A 20,890-nucleotide genomic window follows, 5' to 3' on the forward strand; every position below is an offset into this window, starting at 1 on the left:
CAAAAATCCAGAACCAGGATACCAGATACTCGAAGTTGGGCTGTATACCATGCCGGGTACATTCCATTCCCAATAATGGAACATCCTGCAAATGAGGGCCTGAAACAGACATATAAGTACCCATCCAGTGTCCTGTCATAAACAGAGCCGCAAAAGCCTCACCTGAGTAAAAAATTAAAATAATTTTTTATGAAATTTTGATGCAAGAATCAAAGGTGTTCACAAGCTCAACTATGAGCCCACCCCACCACAGGCTGACTTTGGTCCACTCTCAACAGTTTTATTAGGTCCCTGGTGCCATGGCACACCAAGTTATTGACACCAATATGCAAAGTTAGAAGAGCAAGCGACAGGAGATACCTGCCCAAAGTCCTTTGAACAACCTGCTTCAGCTTCACAATGCAAATACAAATGCTGCTGAACCATCTCATGCTGAAGTCGGCTTCAGAGCCCACTGCTCAAAATCACTGGACAGGAATGGTACCTTAGCCTGTGGGACATAAGAATAACCTACTACCCATACTTCAGATGGAACTATTGCACTTGATGCAAAGGCATGGGAGGAAAAATATAGCCTTGGTAAGCTATCTTGAATACTGTCCCCTTCTTAAATAATATCAAGTTCAAAAGTTCTCAAATCAGGTTTGAGCGCACATAACACTTATAACAGCCGGACCTCCATCTCCCTATCTTGTGAACGTCCTTCAAGCTCAAGTTCCTTTCCACTGTTGAAGTGGCAGAGTCTCTCATGAAGGAGTGTGAGCTGAAGTTAGAGGGATCAATGCCAGCTGACTCACAATCACAAAAAGGCCCAGAAGTGGCTTGCTCAGACACAGTGGGACACAAAAATGGTGGAAACCAACTTTAAAATTTGACGTTCCTCACCAGCCCAAACTCCAACTCTGTGGGCCACATAGGGATGATGTTAAAGGCAAACATTCAACTTTCCCACCAGCATCTGAAGGTGATGCACGTTAACTATGCTGCTCACGAAAATTTGAATTGTCTCCTTGGAAGCAGTCATATTCTTGTGTACAAACTGCAAATCCCTTGACTGTGTCAATTACAATACACAGAAAAATGAGAGTAGTAGCAGGGCGAGTTGTCTTGCTGTCCGCCAACCCGTAACCTTGACAGGTGGTCCACAAAGGTTGCCAATGATTCCCTACAACAGGCAGAGTTCATGGGCCAAGAAATAAAAAAATCACCCATATAATGCAATACAAGGCTTGTTTTAGACACGCTCCTAAACACCCATTTCAGTAGGGTACCAAACAGTTCAAAGTACACACAGGATACTGCACAATACACAACCATGTGCTCGTCAAAGTAAAAGGAAAACTCAAAAGGAAAACCCAAAAGGTGGAAGTCTTTAGGGTGGCAGGAGCCTGAAAGTGGACTCTATGTCTCCCTTCTCTAAAAGAACCTCCGCACTCCCATCCCACAGTCCTGAGCATGGCTGTGACGTGGTTCCAGGAAGCATTCTTGACTGCAGAAAATTGTGAATAAGGCAAAACTTCCCAGGTTCTTTTTTAGGCAACATTTCCCACTGGAGAGCAAACGAAATTATCAATATGTTCTTACTCAAAAGACCTGCTTCCCTACGTCTCTGCGTTTCAATCTTTTTCTTAGCCAGTTAATTGCTCGCTGAAAGAGACTGCTTATTCCCATGCACTATTTTGCCTTCCACTGCCTGCCCTAGAATTCTAAAACTACAATGAAAACCAAAATAGTTACTTAGCCCCTTGCACGCTAAGCCACTGATTTAGCCAATGGATCTCCGCCTATAAATAGACCTGTGAGATGGCTTTCACTAAACTCTGTGCTTGCTCCTCACTTCTGAGCTCCTTTGTCCTTTGACTTTTTGAAGCATTTGAACTCAGGGCGTCCAAAAAATTAGCAATTGGCTTTGAATTTGCAGGCATTTTTATTGTATGCCCCGCAGGCTCCTTTATTTTCCTCAGAAGCCTGTAATTCTTGAAAGGGCTGCCTACTCGCCATATTCCACTTCAGCAACATCACGCAACACAGCCCTCCCAATTAGATTACTTGTGAATACTGAAAAAGGATTTCCAAGTGCCATATTAATGGGGAATCCCATTACCCAGAACCTCTGTCTCCGCTTCTCCCCATCTACACCATCACGTCCCTTCTCCCATCACCAAAATCACCCTGAAAAAAAGCAACGTCGAGACAACCATTCAAAAAATGAAATACATTTTACTGGGAGCACTTTCATAACCCCATATTGTTTGCCCCGCCCTCTAAACACCCTTACAATATTTTCAAGATGCATTAACATCTGTTCGACCCCAAAGCATGTTGGTTTTAGAGGCTTTCTTCCAGTGAAGAGCCTGTTCTTATTCCTCCCAATATTCCCTCCCATTGTCTTCCTGTGCACTAACAATCTTGTTTTGGTAACATGACATATGGGGGCCCAACTCTGGACACGTTTCCAGAAAAATCAACTGCTAAATGGCATCACCCTTTATCCAGCTGATTAATGCATCCTCAGCTTTAGACTTGTGCTGAGTGTGGGAATTGCCCTAAGATATTGGTTTATCAGAGATCAGGCCGAAAATCTCAGCAAACACTCCCTTCTTAATCTGCTTTTTTACTTCCCCTAAGGGACATTGGCTGAGTTCCTGGCCTGAGATGCCTTGGGCTTCTCTTCATCTTTCTGTTTTAAATCAATGTCTCCAAATTTCTCCTGAGCAGAAAGAACAGTTGTAGATTGCTGTGCTTGCCTTCTTCTTCACTAGTTGAATCACCTTGCCCCTGAGAATAAGTAAGGGAATCATTCCCAATCGTACCCTGTTTCCCACACTGTGTAAAAGAGGCACCTCCCTTCCTACTATCATCTTCCAGCAATGCCTCAGTGAAATTTTAATTTCTTTGGCGTAACTTGTGTATTTTAGGGAATTTCATGTTTTGCTTGTTGTACAAAAATACCCAAAATTGTGCCAAACCCCCAACTTGGTGTAATTACACGCCTTTTACTGTAAAAGGTTAATGTGAACATGCCATAATCACAAATGCATGGGTACAACAGAACTCGGCCGGGGTGGACTTCGTGGAGTTCTGCTACGCGGAACTCCGCAAAGTGCCAAAAAAACTCTGCACAACTACGTGGAGTTCCTCAAGAGGCGGAGTTTGGGTAAGGCGTGCTGCTCGCACTGATTTTGAGCACAGGAGTGTCTCCCATGCTGTACAATCAGCACGAATGACATCACGCGGAGGGCCAGAGGGCGCTAACCTCTTTTTGCTGCTCGAGTAGATTTCCTACTCTAGCGGCAGCTTCCTCAATGCGAGCGACAGCTTTCTCATCGCGAGCTGTCGTGGCCCACCGCTTGCGTTCAGAAATCTCGCTCATACTCGCCAACTTAGCGATTTCGCTCACTCACCAACTTAACATTGGTGTGAGCGAGAAGAAAAACTCAGCTCTGCATCACTTTGCAGAGTTTTTTGGCACTCTGCGCAGAGTGGGAAAAACTCTGTAAACTCTGCTGGCGGAGTGCAATTCTTCGTCCACCCCTGAACAGAACGCGAGTGGCATTTGTTTGCAATGTTTTTGTGCACCATTTTTAGAGCAACATGCGCTTGCTTCTAAAATTGAAGGTAGGATGCATTTCACGCTAAAACATAGTCCTGAAGGACAGTTTTGCACTTGGCATAACTTTGCTGAAATTTCAGGTAATTACACAAAAGAAAATTTTATGTATTTCACACACCCGCACCTCGAACATGGCCAACCATTTTTTGGCTGTGGTCAAGTGATCCTCCCCACATCCAAAGATTTATGCATTCCCTGTAGCTCGCAGCAGGCCACAGTTTAGACATCCTTGGTTTCACTGGGGCCAAATTGGACTCCAGCTCGCATTGGGGCAGCTGCACTGCCTCAGACTGAACCCCAGCTGATGGACAGACATGGGGGCTACTAACTAGTGCCACATTGTCGGTAGTAGAATGTCAAGGGGATCCTCAGGCAAGGGTTGAGGTGCATTGCCAGTGCTATGTGTGGCACCCAGTAATGGAATAACATGATTTCTTGGGCCAGGGTTGAGGACCATTGATTAGATGTGTGTGAGTTTTGATGTACAAGATGTTGTTCAATGTACAGAGGAATAAACAGGGCCTGAATAACTAAATAGCAAGGGATTGCAAGGGTGAGGACTGAAGCATATTGGCAGATCAGTATGTGTGTGATGGTCGAGAATGTCTTTCCTATACATGTAGGGCAATGGAATCTGTAGGACAGGACTGAGATCCAACTCTAGTTCTACATGCAGGTCTGAGGTGTGTTGACAGAGTTGTGTGTGAGTCCCAGTACTGGGATAGCAGAAGAATCCACAGGTCAGTATTGATGTGTATTGACTGAGATTTGTTCCGGTCCCAGAAATCTAACGACTAAGTAACTTTACTGATATGTATGTGGACCCCAGTATTGGAATAGGAATGGGTTTGCTCACTTCAGCCATTGACTAGCTTCACAAGTAGCACATCCACACACAGTAGTTTCCATCAGTGCCAGGGGCTACTACGGAAATGTGTGCTTTTTGAGAACAAAAAATGTTTTTGCTTTTAGCTATTGGCAAGGGCTCAACAGCTCCCCCAACAGTAAAACTTTTAGAAAACCAGAGCAAAACAAGTATTGACAAAGTCAAAAGTTGGCAGCCAACAACAGACCTAGTAGCTTTGCCAATCCTTGTTTAATCTCACCTAAATCAGCATCTGCGCTGTCTCTTGCAAGACATGGTGTTAATTTATAGTGGGATTAGAGTCCGCCCACAGCTCACTATTGGTTGGCTTCAGTGTCACTTTCATTTTCTTGTTTCTTATTCATCAGCTTCATAGGCTTTTTTCCTCTTGTGTTTGTTTCTCCCCTGGAGCATGGATGCATTACTTCTGTCCTTCCACTGCATTTTTCAGGTGTTTCCTTTTACTTTCTGTTTAAGCACCTTACATGATTGCATGTGTTTTTTCAGTTGTCTCCTTCATGTGCTTCCCTCCGTGTTCCTCTTTCTCACCCTCCCTCAGTTGCTATTCTTGCTTCCTCCCCGCTCCCTTCACTTGCTGTTCTTGCTTTCCCACCACCCACGTTTCCATTTAGTTGCCCAACTCCTCCCATCTACCCTCCAGTGTCTGTGTTACCCTTCTCCTCCCGCCGTTATCCGTGTGCTACAGCATATCCTCCCGCCCGTCCTCTATTGTCCATGTGCTCTACCCTCGCCCACCTTCCACTGTCAGCTTGCCCCTCCCGCCCACGCCTTTTATTCCACTTGGACCTTTCCCGGTAGGCTGGAGCCTTTGGAGGCCTGTCACAGTCCCCATCTCCTGAGGCTAATTGCAGCAGGCATGGGGAGGCTTCAGGGAGGGAGAGGGAACGTGGAGAGAAAGCGATTAGAGCAGGAGAACCGAGAGAGGAGAGAGAGAATTAATTAAACGCTGGAGATAGTACGAGGAGACGGATAAACCGACCGGTTTGAGCACTTTGTCCAGGACAGCTTTTGGTTCCCAGTCTGGCTCCGGCTGCAGAGCAGCCGTGCTACGGTACAGAATGGCTGTAAAGCATTGCTCAAACAATATGGCTCTTAGTCGAGACCTATTGGCTTTGCCAATACTTGTTTTTATAGTGTTTTTCCACCCATACAGAGGCCCAAAGCACTTTATGGAAGGTTGGACAAATAGCTACTCAGTTTATTTAGCATAAGTGCCAGTCTGAGGTGTAAACTGGGAGTAGCATGTTAGTGCCTCGTGTGGCCCGCTCGAACAGCAGGTACCCAAGCTTAGAGTCAACATCTGTGATTATAATGGACACTGTTGGGGTCGGGTGGGTCCCCAGGGTGCGACAGTCCCTACCTTCTGTGCCAGTGCCTCCTCTCAAACCCCACTCCACCCTGAGAGGGCGCTGCCGCTGTGCCTGCTGGGGTAAAGTGTGTGGGGCTCAGAGGGGCCCTCCTGTGGACACACGTGGTTATACTCCTCTCTCGGGCGGTGTAGTGTCTCTGCCCAGCTCCCAGGGGCCCTTCGATTCTATTAGCGAATCAGTGACAGCGACATGTCTCTGGGTAAACACATCTTTTAATCTTCCCCATGTCTCGCCCTCCCCGGGGCGGGATGGGGGTAATTTAATGAGGTCACTTCTTACTCATGCTAATAGCCCTGCTTTCCACTCAGACAAGGGAAGTGCTCCTGTAACTGTCAGATGTGGAGTTAAAAGTGAAAGATGGGGTCGCTGGGGTCAAGGGAAGCATCCTCCTGCACTCTGCAGGATTGCAGCAGCTGCTGACGGGGGCCCAGGGGGACACAGAGCCTTCCTCTTAGCACAAGCACCGTGTATTCCGGAGCACTCCCTCATACCTGTGTTATAGCAGCCAAGACAGACGGACGCCCGAGCTAGGCGCAGCCCCGCCGTACCAGAGCCAAGGGAGGACAGACGTACAGCCAGGATGTATTTTTAAATTATTTTATTACACATGAGCCACGGAAGGACAGACTGACAGCCTCAAACCAGAGCCACCACGGTGGGGCATGCTCACAGCGCAGCGTCAGGCTGACAACCTGATTCAAGATCCACAGATGATAGAATATTCAGACGCCCCTCACCACAGCCACGACCCTTTCACCAGTGCAGCGCGGTGGCACACTGAGATGTGGGGAAACAGGTTCAACATTCCGTGATGCTGGCTCTGGCTAGAGGGCCTCTCACTTTAGCTAAGAGGGGACAGCCGCAGGCATCCCGACTTCGGTTACCCTAGGAATTCCAGCAAGAGCAATAAAGATGTATAGAATTTCATCTAATTTAATCTACCGAAAGACAATACACCTAATTGAAAGCACTGGACATTGCACTTATGAAAACGTATGTTTCCTATTTGAATTAAAGGAAATTGAATCATCGAAAATTCACTATTTTCTTTTCATTACAAAGGTCCTCCCAATTAGATTACTTGCGAATTCTGATAAAGGATTTGCAAGTGCCATATTAATGGGGAATCCCATTACCCAGAACCTCTCTCTCCACGTCTCCCTATGTATACCCTCACTCCCTTTCCTCCCCTTCAACAAAATCAACCTAAAAAAGCAACTTCCAGGCAGTAATTCCAAAAATGGCATACGTTTTACCGGGAGCACTTTCATAAGTTTGCCCCGCCCTCTCAACAGCCTTACATCATTTTCACGATGCAGGACGGGGATTCTAACGAGGTCTACATTGTGGGAATACCACTGGTTTGAAGCTACTGTTTTTGTATTGAAAAAATCACCCTGCTTGCTTGCGTTCCGGTACTTTGCATTTGTTTGGAAAATACTTTAACATGGTTCACAATTTCTGTACTTTTGTAAGAGTATATTCCAGTGGGAATCCTGTTCTGTGCTTTAAAATAGATAAATTGAAGTACATCCAGCAATAACTTAGGTATACCAATATATCCTCATCCCACTGCTTTATTCCCCCTCTGTACGCCAAGAGCCCACAGGGCTTCTTTGAATGTGAATGTATTGCCCCGTGTGCATGTACACATGGAATGACCACAGACGTAGCCTAGAAGGTCTAAGTAGGTCTTCTGGCCTGAAAGGAATACTCTGGTGTACCCCTGCCACACGCCTTACCTGTGGTCCTTGCATTCCCTTGATGTAGTCCTGGAGTGGCAGCCATTCATATCTCTCAGTACGCCTTTAAGTGGCTCTCACAAGGCGAGTAACAGAACTCAGTAGGGCCTCCCACCCTCGTCTGCAATAGAAGGTGTAAGGACGAAGGTCTGCAGTAGTATGAAGTACCTTTCCCACCTTGTTTTCCTTTTGCTATTTCCCTGCAGGTTATCCTGTTAAACTCTTTCATACTGTGATCTCAGACACCACCTAACCCCATGAGCTCACAAAGGGGCCAGTTATAGTGCTTCCCACAATAGTCCTGTTCTCTACCTGGCTAGTGAAGCATCCGGAGTGCACACCCGGTTTTCTTCTCCTGAGAGAATTGCCATTCACCTGGTTTTGGTAAGGTCGCCTGGCTGGTGGCAGTCTATTGACTAGGGGATGTGGCCTTTCTTACTGTACCTAATGTCCCTGATGTATAAAAAACATGCATTCTACATAAAGGGACTTTTCTTTCCACATCAAGAGTGTGGTGATATTCTCCCCTGAATGAATGAGTTCGAAGAATGCACCCCTACTGCATGCATGCTCACCAAAAGAGGCTCTCTTTCCCCTGAGCCATTTTCAGCTAATTCTTGCCCATCTATGGACATGTTTGTCGCTGTCTGGAGATGGTTAGAATACACACATTTTCCTACTAAGCCCCTCATTCCGAGTTACGTTGCAATTCCATTTGAGTCAAAACAGGAGTTTCCGCGTAATTTGGGGATTCCACATTTAGTATTATTGGACTTGTGTGTTTCAGGGACATATTTCACCAGTCAAATCTGGTAACATTTGTCATAGAAAAATGGTCCCTAAATGAGAATTACCTCTAGAAATCTGTATGGTAACAGAGATCTCTTGAGTAATTTCTAATTCCACAGCTGAAAACGCGAAATATTTCCATAATCTTACACCCTGAATTCAGATCTCTGAGGTATCCGATGTTCCTGGTGTGGAATTACCTACGTCTCCTTCCACAAAAGTTGTCCTAGAAAGAGAGAGTGTAAAAGTTCTGTCCAGCTAGAACCAGAGTCCAGATCCTTCGGAACGACATACGTACTAGGCTCCTGAAGTCACTACTTTAAATTACCACGAAAACCTATGTGGATCTGTTGTGTGATCTATTGAGCATGGACCTGCATGGGGCTCGTTCTTCATCTTCTTGGGGATAACACTGGAAAAGTTATCTCCTCGACCCTGACCTGTCTGACTTAAGTGGCCCACTCTCGGTGTAGCACAGCGCCAGTAAAAGGAGACACGATTCTCAAGGCAGGCCAGTCAGCATGTATGACACGCAGCGACTGTGGTGCTACCCTTAGAGAGAGACCAGCCAGGCCACAGCGCAACAGTGCGGCTAGCTTAATCAGTTACAAATGCAGTTGTTAGGCCTAAGTGGAGATCCACTGGGCAGACACACTCAATACACTAACAAATCATACTCACCCAGTGTCAAAGCACACCTGATAGATTTAAAGTATGTTTTTATCAACACATTGCAACATGGAAAGTAAGGGACTCACTCCTTTTACCTAAGTTTCACACTCACCAAGTAGAGGCTCAGTAGATTGGAATAAATAGTGTCATGTGAAGTTTCTCTGTAATGTGGATGTTGAAATTGACGGGATGGTTGAAAAGGATTGTTATTCTCCTTTTTTTCTATATTGGTGAAATTAATATTTTCTGCGGAATAAAAGCAATGGGCTCTGATGAATTGAAAAATATTGCTAGGCCATTAGTTCTCGAAAGACCTAAAGCCATGGCTTCTCAACTAATCTTAACCTGAGCTCATTGTAGAATTTGACAACCTTCAAATAAGGTTAGTCATTCAGTTTTAGGTCTCACCTACTAGACAGCGCATGTGCTGTCTTTTGCAAGACATATTGGGGATTTACAAAGAGCGTACAGGAGCTTGGAGCCTGCAGATCGCTAACACAGCCACAGAAGCTTTTTTTTGGTGGACTAGAGGGTCTAAGTGCTTCCAAGGCAGGGCTTGGAACAAAGCCCCACCCCATCCAAGGCCCCGCCCACAATCTCACACAGTAAATATTTTTGTGAAGTTAACAGATCTGCAGGATCGTATCCAATTCAGAGTGGCACCAGTGCAAGCTTCCTCATACACAGCGCACAGGTACGGCACACGAGGCAGCTTTGTAAGGTCCCCTCAAATTCAGAACTGTTACAGAACATTCAGCAAACTACAAGCTTTTTCATGCAGCACAGCGAAGCCAAATTTTCGTGGCCAATCCTTTCCATTTGTCTGTTTTTTGTAATTTGAAGGTCGCTGGTAGTTGCCCTTTTAAGCAATACTGTAAGCAAATGTAAATTAGAGGAAAGACTTAACGACTCTGGGGACAATCGGTGAAAATTGTCTTGTTCAACTTGACTTTTCTAAAGAAGAAATATGGGGAAGAGCTATTGATTTTCTAGAGAATCACAAAACGGGTCCACGCAAAAAGCTTTAAACTTATCTGCCAACCTTTAAATGTAAAAATGCGACACATGCTTAGATTAATACGTCCCAGCTATGCAGTACACTTTTTAAGCTCATAACAGATATTTATGGGTTGAAAAGATAGCGGTAAAGCACCGCTGTCAGTTCAAAGATCAATTAAGAATTAGAAAAACTTGTTTGTGTTCATTTCCACTTGCCCATGAAGGGGTGGGAAATGCAGACCGCAAACTGTAGGTATATCAGGGTGTTAAAAGTGCATCCTTTAAATAAAATCGGTGAAAGGTAACTGAATGGGGAACCCGCAGCGGCTCCTCTGCTATGATGAAGGAGTGTCACCCCTCACCAGTAGCAGCAGCTACAAACCCTTTACAATAAAACGATAATAAACTATGTTTCATTTTATTGTAAAAGGGATGGGGCTATGGGGTGTGACAGGGACAGAGGTGGAGGGCACTGCACTCCGCTCAGTGCCCATGTATGTTTGGCCAGCCATCTCGGGCCGGTCAAACACACATGCGCACTGTGCTCTCCCCAGCCTGGCACTGCTCTACCTCAAAGCACCAAGCCAGGGTGTTCCGGCCAATCCTAACGCTGCTTTCATGCTGCAAGCCCGAAACCGGTCCCAGGATGCTTATTTCCAGTCCAGGGAAGACCTGGCCTGGCAGTTCGGGCTGGACTGTTCCTATGGGGAACAGGATCAAGACTGATTTTCACATGGCTGGGTCAAAACTGGAATGGCATGGGCAGCAAAAAAACGATGGATTTATGCCCAGATCTCTGTGCTGGGGGTGAATGTTTGACATTGTTCAGCATTCCGTCCATCACTTGTTCTTTTTGCATTTGTCGCCCTATGTGGGAAGGGTATGCCCAGACGTGGGTCCTGTGTTTCCCATGCCACTGGATTCAAGCTAGCCTGGCTGATGAGGGGGTGAAACCCCAAAATTGGTCCCAGGAGGCTTGTTTTCAGTCCAGGGAAGACCTGGCCTGGAAGATCAGGCTGGACTGTTCCTATGGGGAACAGGGTCAAGACTGATTTGCATATGTCTGGGTCCAAACTGGAATGGCATGGGCAGCAACAAAACTATGGATTTAGGCCCAGATCTCTGTACTGGGGGTGAATGTTTGAGATTTTTCAGCATTCCGACTGGATTGAAGCTAGCCTGGCTGATGAGGGGTGAAACCCCGAAACCGGTCCCAGGATGCTCGTTTCCAGTCCAGGGAAGACCTGGCCTGGCAGTTCGGGCTGGACTGTTCCTATGGGGAACAGGGTCAAGACTGATTTACATATGGCTGGGTCCAAACTGGAATGGCATGGGCAGCAAAAAAAACGATGGATTTAGGCCGAGATCTCTGTACTGGGGGTGAATGTTTGACATTGTTCAGCTTGCAAGCAGCATGAAAAGCAGCGTTAGGACTGGCCGCAGGGCATGCTGGGAGCCTGTGCTTGCTGTGAGGACTGAGGAGCGGCGCGGCGAAGGAAGCAGGAAAGGTATGTTTTATATTATTATCCGCCCTGCCACGTGCTACACCACCCCACTTTCTCCCCTCCCCCCACGAGCTGCGACTGGGAGCCTGTAAGTAAGTTATTTATCGAGAGTCCGTGACCAAGTAACCTCACCCCACCTTGGTTCCAATTTAATAATTTCTGGCAAGCCTGAAATGTTTTGCTGCACGAGGACTCTTATTACAAGCCTCCTGAGGCATTCTCCACAGTTATTCTTAGGTGTTGCTCCTTACCAGATTACTGTCCTCTGTTGGAGTCCCCTTTTCTCGCTCACAGGCCGCTGAGCACTTTTCTGTGTGTCTCTGACTGGGCCAGTTTCCACCCTCTACACAATACAGGGAGTACCCGAAATAACCTTCTTCAGTCTTGGGCATGATTACGGGCGGTATCAAAAATTATAACGCTTGAGTGATAAATCAGACCATCTGTGTAAAATCAACAATAATACACCAATTATTATTGGATCTGTCATTTTTTTTATTTCTCCATATTTCATTTTTGGTTTAGACTTGTGTCCAACCAAACTAGGAAATAGTCAACACATAACAATCCAGTACAAATGAAAAATATTCAAAGATCAAATAACCCCAAACAAATGTGAAGAAAATCACTGAAAATCATGGAAATCATGAAAGTGCACACATGTCCTTATAGTAACAATGTTTAACAGCAACAGCCTATTAGTTGCAGTCCTATTGGGTCCGTATGTTTCAGGTAGTCCATTATATCAAGACCAATAACATGTTAAACAAATAATCTCATCCTCGTTTCAGCTCATTTTACCTGGAACTGTGTGATACCGGCTCCTTACCGGGTGACAGTTTGAAGGGAGCTGATATTGTGTGATCCAACTGTGTGAGATGCAGGCCTGCTATGTTCAGCTAGTCTGGCTTCTGGTTACAATCTGGTCATTGAGGATAGACTATCAATTTACATTTTGATGTACAGGATTATCTGTGCTCAAGCACAGGGAAAAAGACTGGCAGGATTATGTGTTGCTTTTTTTATTTAAGAGTCTAGGGTAGGTTAATCTCTGATCGAAAAGCAGCTGCTGCTGTTGGGTTCCAAGTATTGGTAGCTAAACTGTAAAAATGCTCAGAACCTGCACACATGTATCACAAGATCAATGAAGGAGGTCCTCTGCCAACCTCGCCCCAAAATGGCAGCATTGTATGAAGAATTGTCTGCAAACCCTCTCCAATCTCATTGTGAGAGATCCCCTTTGTGCTGTACTGTGGTATTAGCCCAAGAAACCACAGGATCCACCACTGGCTTTTTGTTGACTGTCAGAGCACTCTGCCCATGTTCACCTCCCAGGACACCCTGTGTGGTCTCTATAAATGGACAGCCCAAGAGCCCCCTCTCCCCAAATGATGGATGTGAATGCCAAACAACCTTGGAGAATGAGGTCAAACTGCGAGCATTTATGAACAAGCATAGGCAAAGCCAATAGGTCTCGCCTTTGTGAGGTTTAGAGCTATTGGCATTGTAAATGGCAATGACTTTGACTCGTGTCATGGAGTGGAGTGGACGTATGTGGTGTGGAGTGGAATTATGTGGGTTGTATTGGAATTGTTAATTGTGGAATTGTGTGACATGGCATTGTGTCGCGTGGAGTGGATTTGTATAGTGGAATTATGTGGCATGTGTGCAGTGGAAATATGTGGACAGTAATTATGTGGTTTTGAGTGTACTGGAATTATGTGGAGTGGGACTGTGTGTCAAAGAGTGTATTATGTGGAATGGTATTTTGTGTTGTGGAGTGTTATGTAGTGGAGTTTAATTATACAATGTGCTGTTGAATTTTGTGTCATGATGTGGAATTCTGTGGTGTGGATTGGATGTATGTGGTGTGCTGTGTAATTGTGTTGTTGAGTTGAATTATGTGATTTGTTGTCAAAATATGTGATGTGGATTGGGAATGTGAGGAGTTGAATTGTGTGGCTTGGAACTGTGTGACAAGTGAAATTATGCTGATTGGAATTATGTGGAAAGGTGTGGAGTGTATTTATGTGGATTGTTGCTATATGAATTCATGACAAACTATGACATATGCATGCCTTTCACTAATTAAATCAAGCAAATTTTAAAAGGCAAGCTCACGAACTAACGAAAGTGATGGGCGTGACGTGGGTGTGGTTAAAAGAGAGATCACAACAGGGGCCAGAGTGCTTGCACGCTCGAACCTAATAAAACTGTATGGGGAAGGGGACACTCACCAGCATGGTGTGGTAGTGTGTGTTACACAGCCCAACACCACATTCAGCTCTACTTGTAGAACAATATTTTCTGAGCTCGGCCGTACACAGACTCTCAGAAAGATGTCTGTAAAGGTGCTTTCCACCAAAAGTCTTGAGTGTTATTCTACGTTATTGTAAGCCTCGTTGCTGAGCAGCCGTCTTCCCCTGTTCGTTTAATCAACGCTTTGCATACTGGGACTCGTAGGCCCATACTTTGGTCTGAAAATGTAGAACTCCAAGTCCTAGCATGCCCCTGCTGTTGACTAAGTCACACTTAGAGGAATGTGACACCTCCCATGACATGCTATCAACTGCTAGCTACGCTTCACAAATCAATGACTGGATTACAAGAAGTGCCTTTTCTCATACAATAGTTTAAAGGTGCTCTGTTTGGAAAGCAGCGACTTAGACCAAGCAGGTTAGCTGTATTGTTATTCAGGCTCCACTTTAAGGATCAGCACAGAGCTGACCGGACAAAAACGAGCACTTGGCCTGGGGTGGGGATGGAGTGGGGTGTGGGGTTTGGGTATTGCAGAGGTCTCAAATGATCACAAACAGGACATGCCACATACATTGCAGAGATAAAACCACTGCTTCATTTGTAAATAAAAACATACCAGTGCCCAAAGTCCTCCCCTGAAACACGCGGCTGCGGCAATTAAATGTGCGAATGCGGAATACTGAGGCAGCGTAACCCTGAAGCCATTCAGGGTTCAGTCCATTTACAGCCACTCCCTGCCCCTCCAGCTCACCCCTGCAGCTTTCTGCTTTCTACCGTTGTGCTTTTCCATTTTTGTCTTCCTCCGTCGTTCCCATATGTGCCTTTTGCTAGCAGTAAATGCTTGAGGCAGAAAAATAAGTGCCGGCCCTCAAAAATAAGTGCTGGTGCCACACACTGGTAACCACAAGCACAAATTAAGCACTGGGTAAAACTGATAATGCTGTTGCTGGGGGCAGTTGCCATGCAATTTGAAGATGCAGTACTCTTTGTATGCATTCCAAACCTCAAAGGCCATAAACAATCCCAAAAAAAAGACCCCACCAAACCCCTTGGTCCAGAAACGACAGCAGCACTTTCAGAGGGAAGCAAGTCTGGTACATTCTAAGATTCCATTAAAAGATTTTTGTTTTAGAACGTCGGCCTTTACGGTTTTACATGCCAAATTGTCGATAAAGATATCACATATCTTTCAGACGTATTTATCATAAGCCAGATGACCTTCATTTCGAGGGTCAAAGTGGCCTTTTGTGAGAAAATAGACATTTAATTGCAGTGGCTATTATTTTTGCAAGGAAAACTGGATTTGCATTTTAAAGTCAATTGGTCCTCATTGAAAAGATTAGATGTATTACATTAGCAATGCAGTGGGTGCATGATTTTATTCCAGCTGGTGCTCACGCTGCTAGTTCCAGACCACTAGTGCATTAAAAAAACATTTAAAATAATGAACTCCTTTCTTGACTTTCCGTTGTTGACTCAGGGAATGCTTAAACTGGTAAGTGGTTCTGTGATTGCAGTCAGGTTTCACTGCAGACCAGTGACTGAAGCTAAACAGCTGTTTGACGAGATCAGTCAGTACTGGTATAAACGGTATATATCGCATAAACCATTTAATTTCTGTTATATTACTATTCGGGGAAACTTTAAAGGAAAAGCCTAACCCACCCCTGAACACAAGCACGCTGCTGCACACCACATAAAGCAAAAAACACGCACAAGCTTCTGCCAAGTATTTTGCCAAAATGTGCGGCCCAGTCGATTGGGGTCCAGCCATAGAAGGAGTCCTCGGTGGCCGACGTCCTCGGGGACAGGAGGTGGCTGCAGTAGTGAGCACAACTCGCGCAAGTCCCTGTTCCTGCAGGCACGGTGGAGCGGGTAGCGGCTGCTGAGCACCTCCTCACTAGAAAAGCCGGCATCAAAGCAGAGCTGGCCAGACATGGCAAACAGGTCCAGTAGGTGAGTTTTGTGGCAGGTGGTTAGGGATGCTGTGCAGTAAGATTTGCCTCTCTGCCCTCCAGCTGTAACCAGCACCGAACAGCACCCCGTCACAGCAGCTCCGATCAAAGCACAACAGCTGATCTTTTCCGCCAAATAAAATGCAAGCAGCTACAGGCCTGAAGCACCCATAGTGTAACATGAGCTGGAAAAAAAGAATAAAATAGTCTTCCCACAAACAGATAAATACGACAAAGCGTAATGATATTGTACTTGGTCCCTGCTCCTGGGAGGAACAAAATAGAAAAAGGAGGGACAAAGAGGCAGGCCTTTTGCTAAACAAGGAGTTTTAAAGGACACTGAGACAAACAAATAAAAAGCAGGGGGATGACTTTAAGGCCACAAGAGAAGTATACTGAAGTATACAAGAGGTCGTAAGCTTGACCTAAAAAAGGACATCAACCTGAAACATCCTACCCTTATGAAATACTAATGATGGGGTTTAATGATGTATATGGATGGTGAGCTGCTTGTGTCTTACTGAGGTGTCTCTGAGTCAGAGTTTCCTGTCTGCTGGGCACCAAAAGCCAGAGGCTATGAGTACAATCAGTCACAATTCTGAATGACTACTGCTGAGTTATGCACAAGATAATAATCCCCAGTGTGAACACCAGCCCGGATAGAACACTGTTTCCTCCTCACTCACCAGACCAGGTACAAATGAGGCTCTGCTACAACCACTCATAACTGTACAAGTCTCCGCCGTATACTATCAAAGGGAACGCGCTAGACTAGATTAGCACATTCGTGTTCACCAGCCATAGCATTTGCATACTCATTGAGTTTAGTTGTGGAAGAATGATGGGGTATACTGTAAGGCACCAAGAGACTGACAGCTACTTATACAGTCCATCTGGGAGGGCCTCATTGTCCACAATATTGTAGGCTACAGCGGTATCAAGAAGTATAAGCGTAGCCTGCTTACCTTGTTCTAGGGGGCTGAGGTGGTCTTCCATGATGTGTGGGATCATAGTATGTGTTCCCTTTGTGTGTTTGAATCTCTGTTGTAGGTCGTATAGGAGATGATTGTGTTCTAGATAGTCTCTTGGCTAATGTGACACATTCTCTCCAAAACTTGGTTGAATAAGTCAGGTTAGAAATTGATATGGAGGTGGGCTGTTCTTGTTTCTCCTGTGTTCCTTTATGAGTTTATCATAATGATGGATTGCAAGGGAATGGGAATAATTCCTTTAGAAAGAGAAATGCACACCATGTGTGTATTGTTGATTGCACACATAGGTGAGCATTGCAGGAAGAGGGCTCCAGGCCATAGTTCCACAACCACCATAGACACTTTGATTTTTTTAGGCTAGTATTAACACCTCGTCTAGTCATTGGGTTAACGGCTTAGAACAAGAGATAGAGATTGGAAGGTATGATGAGATTTTTTATATTTATGTCACAATTAAGTTTAGGAGGGCCTCACAATACTACCAGGAGTCAATTTACTTATTTTCCCTGATCAGTGGGGACATTGTCCAGTTCACAATCACCTTACGGCACATCTCACCAGCTGATGACACTTTTAAAGCAACTGTTTCACATCTATTTTACCTTTTTCTTCAGTCTGGCAGACCGTCAACAGTCCATTAGTGTATCTTAATGTTCTACCACCACACTGTTCTGAAAGTATATCTCCAATTTAAATTGAAGTCAGCTGTCAGTAGTGAAAATACTTAGCCCCCTTCTTCCATTAACACATCTATTAAAACTCTTTTTCCACCAGTCGCACACATTCACTCACTTCATGCAATGATAGATCAGAATCAAAATATGCATGTCTTTTACACACATCACAGAAAAACACCCCACCAAATCCAGTCATCTTCTCACAGGGTTTTGCAGCAACTTCCACCAGTGATAAACATGGTTAGTTTACCACATTAACCTTGTAATGACCCAACACTCTATGCAGTCCTTTGCCCTCTCTCTCATTTGACTACTTCTCGTAGGCCAGCCATATGTATGCCGGACACAGTTCTATGTTCTCCTTCTTCCAAGATATCCAAAGTGCCCGATATAAACAATACATTTTCTCAAGTAATTTGTAACCCTAAAACAGACTTTCACATCAACTTGCCTCATAAACCACTTCAACCCTCATGAAACAGCAATACACTGCCTACTGTACCTCACATATCCTGTCACCATTAGGCATCTATAATAGTGAACTGTAATGAACTCTTGCATTAGAACACAAGCACAAGGGCCTTGTGTTCATTTCAGGCACTGTTAAAAGCAAACACATAAACTGATATTTGATTGCCCCCTCAAGGCACTGCAAACTGTACTAATACTACTCTAAGACTGCTAGTTATTGTGTGCGTGGTAACGTAAGCAGTGTTTTCTTTCCTTCAGTAAACCTGCTCTTGATGAGATCAAATATATTATATTTCACTGCCTGAGATCCTGTATTCCTTGGTCTCTGCAAACTATACCACTTTTTTCATTAGAGCCTGAATACATTTACCGTACTCATCACATCTACTGTCAAGCACAAATAATACTATATGATGCAGAGAAGTGGCTTGTGCTGCGCCTAAATTCACTGGTCGTGGAGCTTTCCTCACTGCAGCTCCCAAAAGCAATCTTCATCCCAAATCATTACTTAAAATAGTGGGTCCCAAGTGTCCAGTGGAAAAACCTCCTGGCAATAAGTCTTGGTAGGGGCAAGTGAAAAGTATTGAAGTAGGAGTGAACACCTGGGAGATTGAAGTTTAGGGCCTGAAAATTAATTTTTGACTACGCTCGTGAGCAACAATACCCCTTCAATGGTTGCTATGTGTTTGAGTAAACTTTTTAAGATTGAAAGTTGTATTGTAAAGAGAGTAAGTGAAAATATAATTAAATTATTTAACACGCATTATCCTGACATACATATAGAGCCAATAAGGAATGTAGAATTTGCATTTGCCGTCAGAAGATATTTAAAGACACAGAAGGAAGATATAGCTTTTACTAAAGATACTCAGGGGTCTATTTACTACGTTTTAGCACTATATTTGGCTCACAATAGTGATGCAAAACAATGCTAAATCTTTTTTCACTAATTTGTTTTCCAGCGCTAAACTTGTTTAATGGTGGAAATTCACTTTAAAGTAGCTCAATGCAGCGCATAGTGCTGGTTTGCATTACTTACCGCCAAGGGGGCATACCATGGGTGGTGCATGGGCATTCCTATGCAACCACCAAAGGTTTCTGATGCTAAGCCCTATCTACCTACAAAAGTAGACAAGGTTTAGTGTCAGAAAACAGCGCCCATTACAGATAGGCGCTATGAAGGAGATATACTTTTTTAATCTACTTTATTTTCTGACTGCATGTGTGCTGCACTGTACAGCACACATACAAATCGGGGAAATGTTTAAAGTTAGTCTAAGCATAGTATTTTGTCCTGGAAGGGTATCCTTCCAGTACAAGACCTATGTTTGAGTCACAGAGAAACCCTTGCGCTATGGTGCAAAGGTGTGTTCGTGGTGTACGGCTGCACGTTTCTGCGCTGGTGTTCGGGAGAGGGGAGGAGAGCGCTCTCCTGCTCTCTCCTTCTCACGCAGCGCAGCATTTGTGGTTGCTGCACACTGGCTGCTGCGCTGCGTGACAAACTGGTAAATCTGGCCCTCAGGAGATATTCAATAAAAGTATGCTGCAACACTTCATTAAACACAAGATATCTTGAGGAACTGAAATGTATTCAAAAGAAATAACCTGCCGAGAACTAAGAGTTTTTTTATTTCTAATTTAAGTTGGTCTTTTAATTAAAATACACAATACAGATCAGCAAATGGCATATCTGAATTGCACTTGCAATATGAAAAATCACAATAAACGTATATACCTTCTACTCATTCACCCAAGCGAATTATATGAATGAAAAAACTTCTTGAAACCACGTATTACACAAGTTAGTATAACGCCAGTGGAAAATGCCTTTCATTATCTGGTTGCATTCTATAAAGCAGAATTCGCCACAGAAATAGCTTTATATTTTTTGGATCATTTTTAAATGGGTAAATTGCTTTTAATAGATAATTCATTATGTGTTGTATGACATTTTATAGATGATGCTATGCTATATTTTTGGAGAGTTTATATTTCTTTATGCTTGTACGTATATGTTACGGTATTGAAAAGTGTTTTAATAAACTGAACAATAAACCGAATTTGACACTGAACTGGAAATGTTTTCCTCACACTGGAAATGTCAGGACATTCTATGGGCTGCCATAATGTAGGGCACAAGAAATGCCAGAAACCAAAGATAATCTAAAACATCAGATCGAAATACTAGTATAAGCAAGAAGCGAAAATAATTACAGAGAACGATATGCTAAAATAAGTGAGTTTTCAAGATGTTCAGAGGTTTAAGAGGTCTCCTGAGGGAAACAGATAAGTTATATAGTTACTAGAGAAGGTAGTTTAAGGTATTTTTAGAATAAATACTACATGCGCCTCTCTTTAGTGACCTCATACTCCTTGCGCAATATCTGGGGTTGTAATTCCTACTCGTTAAGGTTATTGTAGCCACTAATGCAGCCCATAAGTTGATACCTCCAAGTGGTACAGGACTGAGTAGATGAATAATGAGGTCGTTGTCTGGCTTGGATGCGCAGGGGTAGCGGGGGGTCGGGATCAGCGGGATGCTATGGTCTAAAGTGAGATGCTGGTGGAACGAGAGGGTGTTGCTACAGCTGGACCAGTGTCCTAGAGACAGGTCTGTAGCCATGCACACCGCTAGGCCATCCAACTGACTTGTTTATTGTCTGCGTTGAGTGAGTCATTCCATCTTCAGGTGGCGCAGACCTAAGCTTCATCTGATTTCTTTCTTCTCATGCCTTTAATACTCCTCTATCTCCGACAGGTTCCACTGCCTCCCAGTTACAGCTGCCACAGACCTTCTCCTTACTCCACCAGGATGCGAGCTCCTGTTGTATCCGTGCTTCTGTCCATGGTGGTGTTAATCTTTGCAGGTGAGTGATGGGAGAAGGGGCCAATAACCACAGACCTAAATGAAGGACGTATCTTCTACTCAGTCCAATAAAGTCCAGGGGCAGAGCTATCAT

General features: G+C 44.4%; 1 protein-coding gene across 2 annotated transcripts in view; it reads left to right on the plus strand.

Annotated features, from left to right (window-relative positions):
* CNTN2 (contactin 2) overlaps positions 1-20,890 on the plus strand; it is a 184,647-nt gene that overhangs the window by 29,400 nt on the left and 134,357 nt on the right. For both annotated transcript variants that reach the window (XM_069238524.1, XM_069238523.1), the window contains exon 2: positions 20,689-20,797. In XM_069238524.1, the coding sequence (XP_069094625.1) occupies positions 20,743-20,797 (55 nt within the window). In that variant the 5' untranslated portion in view covers positions 20,689-20,742. The remainder of the gene's footprint in view (positions 1-20,688; positions 20,798-20,890) is intronic.

Source organism: Pleurodeles waltl, chromosome 6, assembly GCF_031143425.1.
Source record: "Pleurodeles waltl isolate 20211129_DDA chromosome 6, aPleWal1.hap1.20221129, whole genome shotgun sequence".
Taxonomy (NCBI): domain Eukaryota; kingdom Metazoa; phylum Chordata; class Amphibia; order Caudata; family Salamandridae; genus Pleurodeles; species Pleurodeles waltl.